This window comes from Cynocephalus volans, chromosome 10 (genome assembly GCF_027409185.1).
Source record: "Cynocephalus volans isolate mCynVol1 chromosome 10, mCynVol1.pri, whole genome shotgun sequence".
In the NCBI taxonomy this organism is placed as follows: domain Eukaryota; kingdom Metazoa; phylum Chordata; class Mammalia; order Dermoptera; family Cynocephalidae; genus Cynocephalus; species Cynocephalus volans.
The window spans coordinates 18510305-18531797 of record NC_084469.1 but is presented as its reverse complement, the minus strand read 5'-3'; the positions used below and the strand labels follow the sequence as shown (position 1 = coordinate 18531797).

Genomic DNA, 21493 nt, shown 5'->3' with positions numbered 1-21493 from the left:
CTGTCTGTGGAGAATAGCGTTTCAGTCTTGTTCTGGGAATGAGAAGGGTGAGTTGCTTAACCCGAATGAAGGTCTTAGGATCCATGTGTTTTTCAAATAGCCCAAAACAAATCCAGTCCTCTATTTTAGCTTCATTCCCTTTCACATCCAATCCCAGGTGTACTGGATATATTATCAGTTATTGTGTCTTTCAAAAAGATTTTGTGGTGTAAAGTACTTTGAGTCTCAGGTTTTTTGGGTTTTTTTTTCCTTCCAGCACTGCCTTGAACTTTTACTTAGGATTGTTATGTCAGCATCACTTGTCTGTTTCAACAGTTTGTGGGGGATATTATATATTTTTTAACCCTATTTAATTTAACATAATTTTCCTAGAATTTTCAAAAGGGATAATATGAAATACATATCTTCAGTCTATCAACTTAACTCAGAATTGAAACAATGACTTACTGCTCTCTCTTCTGGCATTTGCCTCCTTATTTAAAACAAAGCAGAAAATTTTGGGGAAATTTATATGTTCATATGGTTTGAAAACTAAAAAGTATAAAGTATTTTATACAATGAAAAGTGTTCTTCTATTTCTCCCTTCGTCTTCCACTTTTTCCATTTTTCCTCCCATAGGTAATTATAAGATTTTTTATGTATCCTTGCCGAGTTTGTATGTGTGTGTGTGTGTGTGCAAATAAATCCTTTTCCTCATCCTTATACAAAAAAAAGGTATACTTTTCTGTATTTTCCTATTATTGTATGTATTTCTTTGCCCACTTCGTGTCTTTTATCTCATTCTGTTTTCATAGAGTACTTCATTCTTTTTGCAGCTGTAGGAAATATTATACAGTCAAATTTTTCTAGTTTTTTGCTATTATAAACAGTGCTGTAGTGAATAATCTTGTATACAATTTATTTCTCTCATGCCTGACTATATGTATGGTATGAAATCCTAGCAATGATATTTTTGGATTAAAGGGTATTTGTACTTATAATTTTGATTAATATGGTGAAAGAATAAAAATTTTGGATTTTTGGAGAAGCTCTTAGGTAAATGTCAATGTACATCTGTAGTTAAAATTTTTTAAGTGGAAAATTTCTGACTTATTCAAAAGTAGTATGAATAGTATAACAATCCTAAGAACCCATCACTCATTATTTTATGGCTAATTTTCTCTCATTAGCATCTACTCCCCTCCCTCCATATTATTTTGACTCTCATCCTAGATATCATTTTATTGGTTAATATTTTATTACTTATTTCAAAAAATAAGATATCTTAAAAATATAACTAAAATATTATAGGGGAGGAAAAATTTCTCCTCTGATCTCTCAGGGTCTCTGGCTGGGCCTAAGAATTAAACTGACATAAGACAGATTAACAGGAGAAAAGCATACAAATTTTATCTAGTAAAATTTTATATGTATGTGGGAATCCTTACAGGAAAATGAAGACCCAGGTGAGTGCCTAGGGCTTAAGTGCTTTTACAGGGTTAAACAACGAGTGGCATTTTTGGAAAAGTATTAGGAAGATAAAGGTTACTTCAACAAAGTTAATACAGATTTCTCTTATCCTGGACTCCCCATCTCTGGTGATTAGAATCTTTCTTTCCTCCTGGTATAAGGAGAGCATCTTTCACTTGGGGGTTTCCTTTCCTGCTTCTAGGAAGCAAAGGGAGGTCAGAGTGCATCTACTGTTTTTCAAGTGCTTTTAGCTCAATATACCAAAGCAGCATATTTTGGGCTGGTATGTCCTGAATTCCTGTAGCACCATTATCAATATAGTTTTAAGGAATTTCCCTCAGGTGTGAAATTGAGCATCTTTTCATATGGTTCAGAGCTATTTCTATTTCCTGATTTTATTTTTTCCACTGGTTGCTGGTATTATATTGGTTTTATATCTAGTAATATTGTTGAGTTCATTTGTTATTATTATGTTGACTAGGACTTGCAGCATAGGGGTGAATGGGAGGAGTGATTGAGTATATTGTGTTGTTACTGATTTTAATGGGCATATTCTGAACCATTACCTATGATATTTGCAGTAGATCTTTTATAGATAACCATTATTGGGTTAGGAAACCTGTTTTTATTCTTCTCTTTTGTTCTTATCATGATTAGAATTTAACTGAATGCTTTTTCTGCATCTGCTGAAATGTTAGTATGATGAATTACGTAAATAGATATTATAATGTGAAACTGTTACTATTGGGTAAATCTAATTTGGTTATGAGATTTTTTTTCCCCCTAATATATTGCTACTTGGTTTACTAATATTTTGTTTAGGATTTTTGCATTTATCAGTATATCAATGAAAATGGCCTGTAATTTTATAATTTTCCTGTCCTGAGCTATCTTCATTTAGTTTTAATATCAAGATCATACTAGTTTTAGGTAATTAGTTGGTGGGGTTGGGGTGGTTTTCTGTTCTCATGGAGAATGTGTATGAGATTGAAGTTGGTGGCAATTAAAATTTTAAAAATTGCTGATTCAGGGGCTGGCCAGTTAGCTCAGTTGGTTAGAACGTGGTGTTGGTAAAACCAAGGTCAGTGGTTCGCCAGCTAGCTGCCAAAAAAATAAATATAAGTAAATAATATAATATAATAATATAATTAAATAACATGCTTATTCGATTTCTTTAATGTTTGCAGGTTTATTTACATTTTCTATTTTTTGTTCGGTCACGTGTATAAATTATATCAATTTACAATCAATACTTTTCTATCATTTCAGTTGTATATATTTTGAAAGTAGGAAAATAATGGGAAGTATACAAGAATGTTTCTCAAAGCTTACATTTTGTTTTATGCTCCCTATCAGGTGCTCAAAAGTGTGATAACTTTGCTGAAAAAAGACCCCTCCTTGGTGTTTGTAAGAGCATCGGATCTTCTGGGTAAGGAAATTTTAAAAATTATTTGAATCACCTGCTACACATTTGTATTATTATTATTCTAGAGTGGGAACTTTGATGTTTTAAAATTTTTGTCACCGTAAGACTAAAGAGAGAAGAAAAGGAAGTAAAACATATTTAGCGTTTTCTGTGATTCAGTCACTAAACTTATTGTTTCTCTGCTCATTGTTTTTTATATGCAGGATGATTGTAGGAGACGAAAGAAAGCCAGTAACATAGATCAGATTACAGTTTTAAAATAGAAGATTAGCATCATTGAGAAAATGTTTTTTAGTTTATGTGTTTCTAGTACAGTCACTTTTGTGATGGCCTTTTTACAGTTAAATGTTACTATTAGGTGGTAATAATAATGACAACTTATTTTTATAATGTAATAATTATTATTATTAACAATAACTGACATTTATTGATGCTGTAGCACGTACCTGACACTATTCTAAAGGTGTTACATGAATTTTCTTTTTTATTCCTTACCATAATACTATGAAAAAATACTGTTCTTATTCCCATTTTACTGTTTAGAAAAACTGAGGCACTAATTCACACAGCAGAGTTATGGATTCAAACTCAAGCAGGCATGCTCTTATTTTCATGCTGGGTGCATTTATGACAATGCAAGGGCTGTGGACTATGATGACAAATTTCATTATTCATGAAGTCAAATGTTTTCTCTACTTTCTCCATATATTAAATGAGAATAATATTCTTCTCGGCGGCTTACAATGAATTAATTGTCAGCTTTATAATGACCTTTTCACTACATAATTCCAGTTAGGAATTATGTTCAACTGCTAGTATAGTTACAGTGGCCTATACAAATCATGTAATTAGAAGTCTGTGGACAGGCAGTCCACAGCTAGTGAAATGTTTCTATGATGTCATTAGTGACCTCTGTTCTTTCTAGCTTTAATGTCCTTATAATGTAACCCCTTTTCCTAATGGTCTTAAGATGGCTACTGTCTTTTCAGTTAGTGCATCTCTTCAACTTGAGCCACAAGGAAATCTGGGAGATGATCATGGTATTGTTAGTAAGGAAGCTGATCAAATGGATATTAGGTTGACAATTAGCAGTCTCCGCCACATGCTTTCAGCCCATAATGTGTACTTTAGATCACCGGGCATTGGAGAAGAGAAGAATGTGTTAATGATATAACATGATTAGAACATAAAGTCTTGATTATTGCTACCTAAGGGTATGGTTTGATTTCATGACTACAGGGCAAATTTTGTCAAGTGTAAATTTTGGGGTAGAAGTAGGCATAAAGCCTTTAAAAATTTATTGTGTACTCAGTACTATACCAGGTATAGGGTAAGGTAAGAAAGCATGAAAACCCAATTCCTTCCCCCGAAGACTTAAGAATATGGCTGAAAAGAAAAAAAACAAAACATGTGAAATAATAATATGTAATAGGAATTCAGGGACGGGAGAGATCAGTATGCATGGATTAATGGGAGAAAGCCTCATGGAGAAGCAGCAGCATAGGCTGGATCTTTCTTTGGGGGTTGGGGGGTGACTGGCTGGTAACAAGGATTGAACCCTGGATGTTGGATCTTAATGAGAAGTATTGCAGTAGATGTAGAAAAGTAAGAAGAAGGAATTCCAAAGTAGGTTATAAAGCTTTAACTGTAGAACAGAAACTGGAATAAGTACACTTAAGAATGATGGGAGTTTGTGATTTAGAGCTAAAGCCATCTGCAAAACAGGTAAAAACAACTATTGCAGTGCTCTGGAACTCACCTTGGCACACAACAATCTGAAAAGTGTTTAGTCTTGAGAAACTGCTGAACTTCGCTCAATAACAGTGAAAATCTGTGGCATTCATGCTTGTACCTGCTTCCATCCCTCTCAACCCTTTCGCTTTTTCAAGCTTGGTTGGTGTAGAAGTTCTTCTAGGGTGAGGAAGGCTGTGAGGATTAGTACCTTTCCTGCTGTGCTTGGAAGATGCTCACTCAATTTGGAGTGGCAGGTGTTGCCCATGCCTAGTGACATTATCTGTGAAAGTTACTGTCTTGGAGGCAGGTGAGTTTCGAAGGCTAGTGGCTTACAACTTAAGGTTATGGTTAGCTGAGGCTTCATGCATATGCAGAGGAGCCATGAAAGGGCCCTTTGGCAAAGTACAACAACTTTTGTTTACTCAGAGTATTTGAGCAAATCCTCTGCTGAATTGTTGGTGACCTCTAAGATACATAGACACGGGGGCAGTCACTGGAATCCAGGCTTTACAATAAAGCAAGAATAAAAGAAATAATAAAACTGGTCAGAGACATGACTAAGTGCACATTGTAGAGGAAGACAGATTTCAGAGGATCCAGAGTTTTGTACCATATTTACATAGAATGTCTAGTTTCAAATATAAAATTATGATACGTGTCAAGAAACAGGAAAGTGTGGCATACTCAGAAAAAATGCAGGCAATAGAAATAGTCTCCGAGATAGTCTCCAGATGTTAAATTTTACAGAGAAGGATTTTAAAGCAGCTATTATAAGTATGGTCTAAGAACTAAATGAACTATGTTTAAAGAATTAAAGGAAAGTGTGATAGCAGTGACTCAACAAACAGAGAATTTCAACAAGGAGCTAGAAATTATGTAAAAACCAAATGGAAATTCTGCAGTTGAAAAGATATAAAAAATGAAATAGTAAATTCACTAGAGGAACTCAACACCATATTCAAGATAGCACAAGAAAAGTGATGGGGATGATGTGTTGACAATGGAACTGAAAGTGAATGGGAACCACGGAGAAAAGGGGAAAGCTACTATGATGAAGTAAAAGTTTGTAGATTTCAAATTTTTGGGTACATGCAGATGTGTGAAAGCCCCACAAAAAGATTTGTTTGTAGAATGAACTCAGCTACCTGCGTAGCTCATCTTGCTCTGCGGTTTTAAAAAGATTTTCCTTTCCTTACCAACCCTGCTAACTATATAATTAAGGAGATTTGTTTTTATAGGATTCATTTATTGAAGTATCACTTTATTATAAACTAATGTCAAAAAGGAAGGGTAGGGTTATTATAGTTAGTGATGAGATCATTTACTGAGGGATGAATTTGATGGTAAAGGGGTTATATTAGTTGAGGTTTTCCAGAGAAATAAAAGCATCAGTGGGGTATATGTATGTGTGTATAGTCTAGCAAGTCCAAAATCTGCAAGGTAGGCCAGCAGGCTTGAGACTCAGGGAAGAGTTTCAGTCCCGGTCTGAAGGCAGAATTCTCTCTACCTTGCAGGAAGTAAGTATTTTCTATTAACACATTCAACTGATTGAATGAGGCCCACTGACATTATGGAGGAGAATCTGCTTTACTCATAGTCTACTGATTTAGATGTTAATCTTATGTAAAAAATACCTTTACAGGCACATCTAGAATAGTGTTTGACCAAATATCTGGGTGCTGTGTTCTAGCTCATACAGAAAATTAATCATCACAGGCATAATGAATGTAATCCTGATTAATATAGCAAGTGCCTCTCCCTTGCTGTAAGCCCCCCCCCCCCGCTTCTATCTTTGCTCCTTAATTAATTTATTTCATGATAGATGAATTGTTCTGGCAAGAGACTTCTATATGTCTGTATCATTTGCTGTTTTTTTTAAAAGAATGTTTATTGATAAATAAATGTAACTTAAGTTCATAGTTATTTCATGGACTGCATAACTAGGATAATGTATCTTGTTATTCCTGCATACAGCTCTATGTGCCTGCATGCTCTCTTTTTCTCTCTGGTGTTCTACCTTTTTGATGCAAGAGTTTGGCCTGAAGGAAACATTTTGTTTTTGTATATTTATTTGCTGATCTTATTACAATAAATTAAAATCTTGTGTCTTTGTCAAAATATTTATAGTCTCAAGAAGGACATTTTTGGATAGGATTGTGTCTTTTAAGTGTTATATTACAATTGTTGATGAATAGAATTTTCTTTCTTGTCTGAGCAACTGGTTTTTGTGTATATACGTATATATATTTTAAGTTTTTGTCTAAATGTTTGTAGTAGCTGAGCAGATGGTGATGTTGAATAGAGTAGACTCTTTAGTAACTACTGTTAGGGGAGGAAAAGCTTTTTCTCTGCCCCCTTTGAGTGGGGGTCTGAAAATTAAACAGACAAAAGATGGATTAGCAAGAGGACATTTAAAAAATCACATTTAATTACATGTACAAGCACAAGAGTCTGCAAAGAAATCTGACTCAGAAAGTGATTAGATTTGGGGGCTTATATACCATCTCAGTAGGAGTTGGGGAGGGGCAGAGGGGAACTTCTGGGAGAAGAAACTCTTTAGATGAGAGAAAGGGCACTTATGGAAAAAACAAGTGATTTTTTGGAAGGTAAATGGTCCTTCGTTTTGTGATAGTGTCTGTGACAGTTGAGTTTTTTTGGATGGCTTTGCTTTTAGGAAGGTAAGGGACATTAGGAATTCAAATGCCATCAGCTCATACTCCAAAGTTGAATATAGTGACAGAAATGTAGCTATAGATAAATTCTTTTAGAATCTGTTTCCCAGGTCCTGGAATTAAAGAAAAAAATTATAACCCTAGTTTTTTATGAGGCATATGTTTGTTCACTATGCTAAGATAGCGCTAAGGGATGGCAGGACAAGTAAGTTTTGTTGAAGGCATACTATGTATCAGATTTGTTAAATTTTTTCCATTATGTGACATCATTTAATCTCACAACAAACCTGTAAAGGAGATTGTGTTTTTATTTTACGCATGAAGAAACTGAAGGTAACAGAGGTTCAATCACACATTTAGTGTGGACAAAGGCCTCTGCCTGACTCTTGTTATAGTTAAAAAAAAAAAAATTATATATATATATATATACACACACACACACACACACACACGTATATGAATCTCAAAGAGAATGTTTTATTGAGGAAAACAGGATTGTGGTCTAGAGCACACACACAGACTGGAGTGGTCTCTGGTATGTCTGAAGTAGAAAGAAAAGTCTGGGATTTTTATTAGAGTGAGAAATGTTATGTACTGATTTGAAAGAAAGGTCATTGGCACTAGCGAAGTTTTGGGAGTTGGCAGGCTTTGGTTGGTGTCTGTGTTAGATAAAATTTGTCCTACAATCACAACAGGTTGTTTCAGCAGCAGGTAGGTACAAACTAGTTTTAGGATTATAGCAGGCAGTTTCAACAGCTGGGAAGAAGAAAATTCTTCTTGGAGCAGGTGCTGTGTGCCCTGAATTCTTTTTCCTCCTGGCCCCTTGACACCAGTTTTAGTTTGGGCATGACAAGAATGACAGTTTGTATAACCTGCATTCACACTCTGAAGCTATGTTCTTTCCGCTGACCATGCTACTTGTCATTATACAGGGCATTCCTCCATACATGCAGACCTTGCTTGTCTGTAGGTGGAACATGCCTGTGTATTAAAGGTGCCTTTACCTCAGGTTTATTTATTTACACTTACTTTTCATTTTCTGACCAATTATTTTCAGAGGTAACAAAGGTTAGGTTAGTTTAGGAGTGATTAAGCAATTTTCTTACCTGTGCTTTGGTTTTCAGTTGCTTTCCTATAAAAAGAGACTTGGATTAGATATCTCTAAATCCCTTTCAGTTGAAAGATTATAGATATTTAAATAAAGAAGCTATTTCTCTTTTAATCAATCTTAACACATAGCCTTTACACTTCCGTTATAAATGTAAATTGTACTTACAGCTGCATTTAAGCAGTAACTTCTTCTTCTTCTTTTTTTTTTTTTTAAAGATGACCGGTAAGGGGATCTTAACCCTTGAGTTGGTGTTGTCGGCACCATGCTCTCCCAAGTGAGCTAACCGGCCATCCCTATATAGGGATCCGAACCCGAGGCCTTGGTGTTATCAGCACTATACTCTCCTGAGTGAGCCACGGGCCGGCCCTTAAGCAGTAACTTCTTAAGAGAGTTTTTGTTAGGCATACATTTTTCTTCAGCATTTCTACAGAAGTGAAATATACTTTTGTTGTTGTTTTGCTTTTGTTTTACTCAGTGTGATATATACTAGTACATAACCACTTAGTTACTTAGAATTTTAATAAAGTGCAATGCCAGCTTATGTTCAATACAAAGTAATTTCAAGAATAGGTAGATTCCTGGGCTGGCTGGTTAGCTCAGTTAGAGTGTGGTGCTGATAACATTAAGGTCCAGGGTTTGATCCCTCTCCTGGACAGAACCCCCCCACACACACCCCCCAAAAAGAATAGGCAGATTCTCTTACTTGCTTCCAATATATATTTTTTTAAACCAGTAAGGGGATCGCAACCCTCAGCACAGTGTCATCCATACCATGCTCAGCCAGTGAGCGCACCGGCCACCCCCATATAGGATCCGACCCATGGCCTCAGCCCTACCTGCGTTGCACTCTCCTGAGTGAGCCACGGGGCCAGCTCTACTTCCAATATTTTATTTTTTAATTACAAATTTTAAATTTTTTAAGCAATATTTTAAATAAAGTAACAAAATGGGGTACACTTGAAAAATTAGGGAATATGAGTACATCCAAGGTAATTTAAATTAGTGAGACTCAAGTTTGTTGGCAGAAAGATAAGCAATATGAAGAACCATTGAGAGAGCTAATGGAAAGAAGTGAAATAGTGGATAGGGTAGGAGATTAAGTGGTTAAAGGACAGCAAATAGAAAAGTGACTGGGTCAGATGGAGATGGCAAAAGCCACACGTAATCATGCAGTGGTTGCTTGGAGACATTCTTTAATGTCACATGTATCTTTTGAATGTTGACTTTATTACAGGGCACACTTAGCTCCTGTCTGAGGCTCCCCAAAATTGATACCGTACTCTCAGGTCTGGCTGCTTGCCCCCAGACAAAAAACAAACAACCTGGAAGTCAAGTGTTGGTGAAAATGGAAGTAAATTTTTATTCTGGGATACCAGTGACCTGAGGAGAGATGTTAGGCTAACTCATGTCTCTGGTAAACGTGGTGGATAATGGCTAGACTAAAGCCATCTGTCCAGAAAGCCTGAAGGAGAATGGCCAGGCTGAAGAAGCCTTCAAAGACTCAGGTTTACTGAGGAGTTTTAAAAGAAAACAGGAAAATGAAAAACAGGAAGAAGTTCGGGCATGTGAGCAGCAAGGGCTTCCTTCAAGGCCTCAGGTGCAAAGTCTTGCCAAGACTCTGTCTGCCTTGGTCCTTGCTGTTATCTCATGGTCATGCTAGAGGGGTGGAATCAGCACAGCTTTATTGATGTCTTCCTTTGTTTCCCAGTGTCTGGATAGTGTGTGCAGTCTTGTCTTCAGCTCCAGGCTGGCTGGAAAACAACTTTACATTCTTGTAAATTATGTCATCTTGCCTCCTAAACAAGGTCCAAAATATCAAATAACGATGGGAAAAGAGGGAACTCAGAGAAATGCATGCCAAGAAAAAATCTTTTTTAAAAATTTGCCTACAGCCCATGTGGTTTTAGGCCCCAGCATGGCTTCAGTCTTGCTCACTCCAACAGTTTTATCATGTTTATTGTCAAAGGACAACATTTTAGCAAATTTAGTTAAAGGTCTCAATTGGCTTCATTGCGATTTTAGAATTCACGTCACTCCGTAAAATAGAATTAGCATTCCAGTGAGCTTAGTAGAGGAGGTTGGTTTTATAGACAGAAAAGGCTGAAAAAAGCAGAAACAACAAAAAGCGCATTGGTCATTTCAAAGTTAGAAAAATAGCTGACTAGTTAACGTCAGGTTACTTCTGGCTATCTCTCTGTGTAAGTATTAGGGCAGAGAGAACCTCATTATCATGCCAACTGAAGATTTAAACTGCCCTGTTTGGGGAAATTAGCTGTAATGTCTCTCTCCTGATTTCTGGGATGGTCAGATAACTACTTAGTTTTATTATGGTGATGTTAAATTTAGCAGGAGTGACTCCGTTTTGATTTTTAGTTTGTTCTTTTGGGGCCTAGTGCAGGAACTTAGTCCAAAAAAATGGCCTTCTGTAATTTTTATTTAACAGGCCTGATACTGAAATAGGCATTTTGTAAAGTGTTGTTTCTTTAATCAGTGGTAATCTAACCTCAGTGTTTTAATGTTTTAGTCTTTCTGTGGAGTTTTTGCTAATCTGTGAAATATCTGGAAGGGTTAATCAATATGGAAAAGTCTTTATTTCATTCTTGGTATTAAGCACAGTGCCTTGTATTTAGTTAGACCCTCAAAAATATTTCTTGACTAATTGAATTTTAATAAGCTTGCTATATAAATAGTCATACTAGTCACTTTTTTTTTTTGGTAGCTGGCTGGTATGGGGATCCAAACCCATGGGTGTTATAAGGCGAGAAAAATCTCTTAATCTGAGGAATTATAGGTACTGAACCTGGTTGTTGACATTTTCAAAATTAATAGGGCAGAAAATATTAGGACTTCCCTCCCCTGTTGGAGAGGTGTAGGATGTGCAGTTGGCCGTCCATCTCCCTGGCGAATGATTTATTGAGCACCAGGTAGTTTATACTTTGTTTATATCCACAACTAATACTGCCAATTAAATTATTCTTGGGAAAACTCAATAAGATTTTCTTTTGATGTGTACTTTTTCATTTTTATAAATTCATCATGCCTTTTCAAAGAAAGGGGAATTGCTGTGAAAAGATTCTCTGTTCTTCACATTTTATTCTTTAGATGTAAACGTATTGCACTTAGCCCAAAATTTGAAACAGTTCTTATCACCTCGATGATGGTCATTAAAATGCCATTTATTTTGGAAATCTAGTGGGGTTTTTTTGTTTTCGTTTTTTTGGTGAGAGATGCCATAATCATTCCAGATAAGACATTTAAAATCTTAGAAAGGGATAATGCTTATTGTGTTATTGGTATAGGAACTAAGTCAGTGCCTTGTGTAATAAATTGAGGGAGCTAGGAGACCACAGCTTATTGTGTATTATATTCCAAACAATTCCCAGAATGTAGCTGATTATGGTTATATTATTGGTTACTTATGAATAAATTCAAAAGAGTAAGATTAGTCAATAACTGTCAGTAGACCTTGAAGACTTTTTAATCCAATATGCTATACTCACGTTACATGTATTATGTAGAAATGTGACCTTTAGGTAGAGAGAATCAAAGAATATTGAAAGTGGAAAGAATCTTGAAGATTCTGTAATTTAACTACCTAATTATACAAGTGAAAAAAGAGGTTGAAAGTCTAGGTCTGGCCAGTTAGCTCAGTTGGTTAGAACATAGTGTTATAAAACCAAGGTCAAGGGTTTGGATCCCTGTACCAGCCAGCCACCAAAAAAAAAAAAAAAAAAGTTAAAAGTTTTGTCTAGAGACTCCCATCATTTGTGGATGTGGTGGGGAGAAATTCTTGTACAAGTGAGAGAAAATTTCTTTATCTCAGTTGGTTAGGAATCCCTCATCTTATATTAAGTAGGTATTCTTTTTTTTTTTTTTTTTTTTAAAGATGACCAGTAAGGGGATCTTAACCCTTGACTTGGTGTTGTCAGCACCATGCTCAGCCAGTGAGTGAACCGGCCATCCCTATGTGGGATCTGAACCTGTGGCCTTGGTGTTATCAGCACCACACTCTCCTGAGTGAGCCACGGGCCGGCCCTTAAGTAGGTATTCTATGGCCATGGTTTCCAAGACTGGTTTTTAAAAAAAATTTTTTTAAGCTTTTTGCCAAGCAAGGACATATAAAAAAAAATCAGAAATGACTATCAGAGCTATGAACATATAGTGGTTTAAAAAAAAAAAAAAATCAGTTATATCAGTTATCACCTTAAACTTACTTTGAGAAAAGCAAAATAATTGTAATACCTAAATAGAAGCAATGATTTAATTTCAAATTTAAGGCCTATTCATTAGGTAGAATACATTTAGTTCACAATGTTTTTCTCATTTTGTTAGAAACTGCCAAAAACATTATCTTAGATTGGCAGAAGTCCATGCAGTGGTATTTGGAAGCCAGTACCCTAAAGCTATAGTTATTTAGGTATATGTTAAACACAGTATCACTGTCCTGAGTGGTACTGAAGTGATTTCAACTTTTCTCTAAAGTAAATAAAGTTTATGTTAATTAGAAGTAGAGGGATATTGCTTGTAATAATAGGTATTTGACTTTTCTTTTTGTTGTGAAGTGTCCCAGAGCCCTTAAATATGATACCTAGCATTTCCAGTTTTGACTGATTTTTCTCCTGTTGTGTTTGCAAGCTATGATGGAATCACAGCTTAGACCTGTATTATTTCTGTAAGTACCAAAATAGATTTATGCTATTTTTTTAGTCTTTGTTGCTTGTAGACATGGGCTTTTCCAGTGGTTCCTTGGCACCAAATTCAGGCATTGAGTCTTTTACTTGCATATCTGTCTGGTATTTTTCAGGCAGTCTGTGGGTATTGTGACTTTTCTTCTAGCTCTCTTCCATGGCTTTGTGGCTCTTTACTGCTCAGAGAATGGGCTTTTACATCTTTGGTATACTATTTATGCTGAGAGCCATCACATGGGCACAGACATTTTTAATGAGATGGGTTAGCATACTAGGAGATCTAATAACATAGGCCTGTAGGTTTTAGTATTCTCTTAGAACTACCAAGGCCTCAGTGCATGCTAGAAGTGATCCCTGTTCATCTGATTATGGATGTAGGGGAATGTTAAATAAGATGACGTTACTATTACTTTTAAATTATTTTTTCTCATGCGGCTTAGGGACATGCTTTATATATTTTGAAATGTTAACACTGCCGTTAGTAAGTGAGAGTCACTAGCATGAATGTTAATCATGCAACATTTATCATGATCCAAGTTCACTTAATCACTTAAAACAAATTTTTACTTTTTGTGTGGGGGTAAGGCAGACAGCCAGGACATTACACACCTGGCTTACATTTTAATAGATCTAAAACACACACTGGACAAATCTCAGTGGGAGGTAAAAGTGGTCTGTTAGTGTAAACTGCTACACATAGATTGGTTTTTTTTAGTGATACAGTGTATTATTATATAAAATTGTAACTATGGGAAAGTCCTTTATGTATTTTTTAAAAATATAGTATTTGAACTGTGGACACATCTAAGTGGTGTGTGAGACATATTTGTAGACATTGTATGTTTCCTTGTGATATTGAAATTGATGCAAATTTCAAATGCCCTACCAAAATGTTTACATACAGGTGACCAAACCAAAGGATTGTTGGTTTAATTTTTTTTTAAAGAACTGCCTAACTTGCTTTAAGATGATATATATGTTTCTGAAAATCTGTGCTGTTAGGATCCTCGCTAGAAACAGATAACTTACTCAAATTGAGTAATCTGAGGAGAGTTTAAATAAAATGGAACATGTGGGAGCTGAGACCCGTTACCATTTCTAAGCAAGGGGAGAGAAGCATCAGCAGAAACTGCAGAAAGAGCCTTATAAAGAGGGTTACTGACAGGAACTGTAGCCTTTGGGAGAGGGATTTGGCCTACTTGTAACAGGACAGCCAGGGGTGTTCCAGCCTTACTCTTCTTCAGATGCCTGCCATGGGTGAACCCAGCCAGAAGCCAGGGACTGGATTTTGAAGGTTCAGCGAGCTCGCTGATGCAGTCCTTAGAATGTGGTCTAGTGTCTCCTGAGGCAAGGAGCAAGATGTAGAGAATGTAGTATGTATTTGGAGGGGCAGCACACATATATTCTGCAGAATTTTACAGTAAAACTCATAGAAATAGGCTTGGTGAAAATGCAACATTGTAATTAGGACAATAATTCTAATGCAAAATTAGAACATTCAGCTTACTTGGTAGAGCATGGTGCTAAGACCACCAACATCAAGGTTTCAGATCCCCTATCTGCCAGCTGCCCCCCCCCGCCAAAAAAAATTAAGAGCATTTGAAAAGAAATGTTAATATTAGGAAAAAAATACTAGTAAATAAAGGATTTTACTTAAAGAAGGTGAAGGTACCTCAATGAAATGAGAGTATAAGGAAGAGTTGAGACTGTTAACTTATAGAGAAAAGAACAAAGTGGACAAAGACCAGGGAAAAACAAGCTTTAAGCACTTTCAAGCCTGCATACATGGTCAAATTGAGCCAGGAAGTATAGGGTTCCTCCTGGCTTTCTCCATTCAATTGAGCTAGTGTACTTTGTATTCAATTGCTGTTAACTTGTAGCACAGAAGACTAAAGTTCTGTGAATTGTATTTATTAACGTAATTTCTTTGAGGTACTGACATCATTCCCCATGCAGAATCAAATTGTATCAGGAGAGACTGTAATGTGTGTGTTTACACGTATTTTTAATAGTTTTATTGAGATGTAATTGACATACAGTAAACTATAAATATTTAAAGTGTACAATTTTATATGTTTGGTGTGTATACACCAATGAAATCATCACCACAAACAAGGTAATGAATATATCCACTATCTCCAAAAATTTCCTCATGTCCCTTTGTAATTCGTCCCTCTTGCCCCTCTAAGCTCCTTTCTCCTGGGTCACCACTGATCTACTTTCTGTTACTATAGTTTGCATTTTTTACAGTTTTATATTTATAGATTCATATAATATGTACTCTTTTTTTTGGTCTAGGTTCTATTAGAAGCATAGTTATTTATTTTAACATTTATTTTGAGATTCATTCATGTCGTTCCATGTATCAAGTTTATTCATTTTTATTGTCGACTAATATTATATTGTATGGTTTCACCCCAGTTAAACCAGCCAAACACCTGTTGATGGATATTTGGGTTGTTTTCAGGTTTTAGCCTGAAACAATAATGCTACCATGAACCTTAAGTTAAAGTCTTTGTACAGACATATGCTTTCTTTTCTCTTAGGCAAATACCTATAGGTAGAGCAGCTGAATCACATACTAGATGTATGTTTTCAGTGTGGTTGTACCATTTTACATTTTTGCCAGTAGTGTAAGAGATTTTCAGTTTTTTTGCATCCTCAGAAACACTTGGCATTGTCAGTCTTCTTAATTTTAGCTATTCTGTTAAAAATGTAGTGGTATCCCATTATAATTTTAATTTGCATTTTTACAATTTTTTCTTTATTCTCAATCCTGAGTTCAATTAACTCTTCCTTCATATCTTCTTATTGTTTGACCATTCTGAGTTTGCGAACTTATGATTCATAATATTTTTTCATATCTGCAATAGCTTATTTAGTTACAAAAATTGCTCTTGAAAAGCTGTGCTACTTTTTTTTTTTGCATAATGGTTTTTGTGTAAAATACAGTTATAAATAAATATAAGTTAAGTAATATTTTTTATAAATGATTTCAGGTTATCAAAATAAAAGTTTCTAGTCAGAGAATATCATATCCAACAACTTTGAAATGTACAGTTTCCATTTATTACAGGAATGCCTTTCAAGTAATTGCACTTCCAGTTCACACCTATCAGTGTTCTTTGTAGTCCCCTTTCACTTGAGTCTGAGCTTGTTTGTGAGACTTGCTTTAACCAAAAATACGTCAGTAGACATGCCAGAAATGCAAGCTTGATAAACGTTTTCATATTGGGGCTTGCTCTGTTAAACCACCATTGTCATTATCATGTGAGGGTGAAAGACCACATGGAAAGAGAGACCCAACTCACTTTCCCAACTGAGTTCAATCCCCAGCCAACCTAGAAGTGTAGTATAGCTGCATGAATGAGCCCAGGAGAGACTATGAGATGAACCACCCATCCAGTTCACCAAACATGAGAAATAAAGTGGTTATTGTTCTAAGCCAGTATTATTTCTAGTGACTTGTCATACAGCAATAGATACATGAACCATATTAACCAATTAACCAAATTGATATTGAAACAAAGTGCTTTGCTTTGTTTATGTGTGCCTAGTTAGAGGGTTGATGTGGTAGCACTGTCATGACTCTTTAATGTGTTGTTTGCAGTCACTGTTTCCATGTGTTTAGGAGCACTCTTGATTTTTGCTTTTATTTTGTCCTAAGCTGTTGTGTGGTCTGAGAGCAAGGTTTGGTTTCACGAGTCCCAGAAAGGTTGAAAATTTGGTAAGGAGAATGGTTCAGATGTAAGAGAAACAAAGGAAAAATGCTTTAATTAAGCAAGAGTTGGTCTTATAAAGATAATTGAAAATTGATGTTAAAAAAATAAAACAAAAATTTTAAAAAATGAATGTAGAATAAGAGAAGTGCATTCTCTTTAGAGTTTCTTTACTCTTGAACTGGTTGTATGTTCTAGGGAATTGAATTGTATATCGAGACATGTTTCAAGACATGGCATTTGAGTAAAATGTACATAATATACTAAATAGAAAATGAAACCAGTGGTGGATTAATATTATCAAACTTTGAGGAAGCCATCTGTCTTCCATCTTGTCCTCTTTTTACACAGATGTTCTTCTTTTATGGCTATGCCAGGTTTTTGTTTGTTTATTTTATTTTAATTTTAGTATCTTAGCATTGAGGAAAAGAAAATTCTCATCAAGCATGTCTGATTCTGATATTGAATTTCCACCTGAAAATGGGTCACCTGATTCTACCGCTTCCCAAAGAACGACTCCCTCGTGTTCTCTATTAACAACCACTTACACTCAAGTGTTTTCCTATTTTGACTAGTATAATAAATTTTTATTATTTTATAATTTAAGTACAATCTATGTTTATTTTTTTGTGTGTGTGTGTGGCTTGCCAGTATAGGGATTTGAACCCTTGACCTTAGTGTTCCAACACCGTGCTCTAAGCAGATAAGCTAACCAGCCAGCCCTATGTTTACTTTTTAATTAATATATTTTTATTTCTCTGAGAAAATATGAGCCAGGATACATATGATTACAGTTTTCATATTAAAAGTAATGAAATGATTTTGCATTTAATGCCTTTTCATTTAGTGGCAGAGTTTTCAGGAATGAATTCTAGTCACTAAGTCATCATATGTGTATATGTAATTATAATGTGCTGTGGTGTTTTGATTTTCTATTTTGTGGGGTTTGGGGAGGGATATTTTCATTAAGATAAAATTCTGTTTTTTCTTTTGGTAGTTTTATCTGAGTGTTGTTATTCTTTTTTTGTTTGTGATAAATTCAGTATGATTTTTTTGGGACAGCATTTAGCATTTTAATACTGCTACAAACTAGTAGAAAAAGAAATCAAGAAAGCCCGTTTACAATAGTCACTGAAAAAATAAAATACATAGGAATGAATTTAACTGAGGAGGTGAAAGATCTCTACAATGAGAACTACAAATAACTGCTGAAAGAAATTAAAGAGGACACCAAAAGATGGAAAGACATTTCTTGCTCATGGGTTGGATGAATCAAGGTAGTAAAAATGTCTGTACTACCCAAAGCCATCTACAGATTCAATGTGATTCCCATCAAAATACTAATGACATTCTTTACAGAAATAGAAAAAACAATCCTAACATTCGTATGGAACAACAAAATTCCCTGAATAGCCAAAGCAATCTGAGAAAAAAAAAACCTGGAGGCATTACACTTCCTGATGTCAAATTATATCCAAAGCCATAGTATGTATGGCAGTATTAGTATTATATGGCAGCATAGTATTATATGGCAAAGCCATAGTAAGCAAAACAGCATGGTACTGGCATAAAAACAGACATGCCAACTAATGAAACAGAATAGAGAACCCAGAAAATCAACCCATGTATATACAGCCAACTGATCTTTGACAAGGGCACCAAGAACATAGAATGGGAAAAGGAGAGCCTCTTGAATAAATGGGGCTGGGAAAACTGTATATCCATATGTAGAAGAATGAAACTAGATCTGTATCTCTTGCCATACACCAAAATCAACTCAAAATGGATTAAAGACTTAAATATAAGACCTGAAATTTTGAAACTACTTGAAGAAGACATAGGGGAAACGCTCCAGGATGTAGGACTGTGTAAGGACTTTACAAGTAAGATCCCCAAAGCACAGACAACAGAAGAAAAAATAAACAAATAGGATTATATCAGACTAAAAATCCTCTGTACAGCAAAGGAAACAATCAACAGAGTGAAAAGACAACCTACAGAATGGGAGAAAATATTTGCAAACTATGCATCCAACAAGGGATTAATATCCAGAATATACAAGGAATTCAAACAACTTTACAAATGACCAACAGGTATATGAAAAAATGCTCAACATTACTAATCATCAGGAAAATGCAAGTTAAAACCACTTTGAAATATCTCACCCCAGTTAGACTGACTGTTATCAAAAAGAGAATAACAAATGCTGGTGAGGATGTGGAGAAAGGAGAACCCTCCCATACTGTTGGTAGGATTGTCAATTAGTGCAGCCATTATGGAGGTTCCTCAAACAACTACAGATAGAACTACCATATGATCCAGCAATCCCACTGCTGGGTATATACCTAAAGGAATGGAAGTCATCCTGTTGAAGGGATACCTTCACTCCCATGTTTGTCACAGCTCTGTTTACAGTAGCCAAGAGTTGGAATCAACCTAAATGTCCATCAACAGACAATAGGATAAGGAAAATATGGTACATATACTCAATGGAATACTACTCTGCTGTAAAAAAGAAAGAAATTCTACCATTCACAGCAATGTGGATGAACTTAGGGAAAATTATGTTAAGTGAAATAAGCCAGGCACAGAAAGAGAAATACTGCATGTCCTCACTAATAAGTGGGAGATAAAATGAAGAAAGAAACAAAGAATCACAATAATACATAGAACTTAAAAAAAAAAGAACAGAGCTGTTGTTATTAGAGGTGAGAAAAGGGGAATGGGAGGGGGGTTAGTGAGAAATTAGTTGAGGGTCATAAAGATTGATTATGTTTTGTAAGCATGAGTATACTAATTATTCTGATTTGATTACCACATGTACACATGTAAAGATATTGAAGTCTGTACCCCACAAATGGTATAATCAATTAAGTTTTAATTAAGAAAAAAGCCAGTCAACTTTAGAGACGGTGTGTTGTGGTAGGAGGGGTATGGGTGCTTTACCTGGTTTCCTAGTGGGAGTGTGTCTTTTTCTATAAGTATAGTGAAGCATAGGGTTTCTCTATTAAATGGCATCCCTGGACAGTGGCTCCAGTCCTTCCCCTCATTTTCTGGTAAGATCCTTACCTTTAGATTCCTTCTTTTTTTTTTTTTTTTTTTTTTCCTTTACCACTAAGTTCCCAAGGGACACATCCCATATCTGATGCTTTTCCTTTGACTGACATCTCTGGTCCTGCACACGTTCTCACTACCCCTCCTTTTGATTCTCTAGTACCCAAGGCTTTGATCCAACAGATCTCAGATCTGGTTTCGGAGATCCCCTGCTTCTGGAAATAAATCCTAGGCGATTTTATCTATGCTCTGCCATGCCAAGGACCATTCTCCTCCCTCTTTGTTTTCCAAGCAATACCTGATCAGCTCTGGTGCCAGCTTAGGAGTAGGCTCAGCCAATTTTGAAGTTTGTAATCCCTCCAACTAAATGTTATTTATATTTGGTGGTTTTTCTCTCTCTTAGTTATGCTGTACAGTGATTTAGGGGTAATTTTATTTGCTTTCTTTTGAAATGTGTTTTTTTGGGAAGATATTTGTAGTTGGGTAGTCACATACACGTGCACAAGCACATATGTAAAACAAATGTATGTTGTGTTGTACTTAATGTGCACCTTGCTGGCTTTTCCCTCTTAATTAGTAAAATTTTGCATCAGAGAATGTTGGTACCCTAGTTTGTTCCCGCTGTTATAACAAAATACGACAAACTGGGTACTTTATAAATGATTGAAATTTATTTCTCACAGTCCTGGAGGCTGGGAAGTCAAAGATCAAGGCAGTGGCAGGTTTGGTGTCTGGTAAGGGCCCAGTCTCTGCTTCCAAGATGGCAGCTTGAACCCTGTGTCCTCATGTGTCAGCAAGACAAAAAAGGCCTGGGGTTGCTCCCTTTAACTTCTTTTATACGATTACTAATCCCATTCATGAGATTGGGAAAGCTCTGCCCTCATGACTTAATCACTTCCTGAAGGTCCCACTTCTCAATGCTATCACATTGGTGATTAAGTTTAAGCATACGAATTTTTTGCTTTCAGACTGTAGAAACTGTTAAAGGTAAAAAATAATAAAGTGTTTGTGAAAGGTTTGCTTGTATAATATCTGATTCTAAACTTCTTAAGGATAAAAATTGACTACAAATTTATTAAAATGGGACCATATCTGTAGCCATTTTACTACAGTATATGTTTCATGTGGCAGTGTTGCAAAGAAGTATATTTTCCACTAGCCACATCTCATTTTTGTCTCCCCTCTCATCGCTCCTGAGCTATTAGCCTGGAAGTTTTACAGGAGTTCCTAGAAGTCTGACATAAAGAATGATCATCAGAGGATAGTACTCTATAAATGTGTATTTGAAGAAAGAAACCTACAAAACAAGTCTTGGTGTAATGATGTTGTAGATTATATTGTACTTTTAGTTGCAACTTTTGTAGTGTTAAACTAACAGGAACCTGTTCTATAGTGATATTTCAGTGGATCAGATTTTGATGTGTTCTATAATTTTCTTCATATATAGGTTTTACTTAAGGTTGGTACTCCACAGTATTCATTGATATCCTTGAATTCATGGAGAGAAGTGTATAATAATGGACAGAACAATGGTTTTGGAGTCACACAGACCTAAATGTGAATTACTAGCTGTATAAACAAATTATTCACCGTTCTTATGCTCAGTTTTCTTATTTGTAAAGTGGTGCTAATATATAACT

At 35.6% G+C, this 21493-nt stretch overlaps 1 protein-coding gene across 8 annotated transcripts in view; it reads left to right on the top strand.

Moving 5' to 3' along the window:
* The window catches only part of BCAS3 (BCAS3 microtubule associated cell migration factor), a 601295-nt gene that overhangs the window by 90850 nt on the left and 488952 nt on the right, over nucleotides 1-21493 (top strand). For all 8 annotated transcript variants that reach the window (XM_063109232.1, XM_063109228.1, XM_063109233.1 and 5 more), the window contains exon 7: nucleotides 2806-2878. In XM_063109232.1, coding sequence (XP_062965302.1) covers nucleotides 2806-2878 — 73 coding nt within the window. The remainder of the gene's footprint in view (nucleotides 1-2805; nucleotides 2879-21493) is intronic.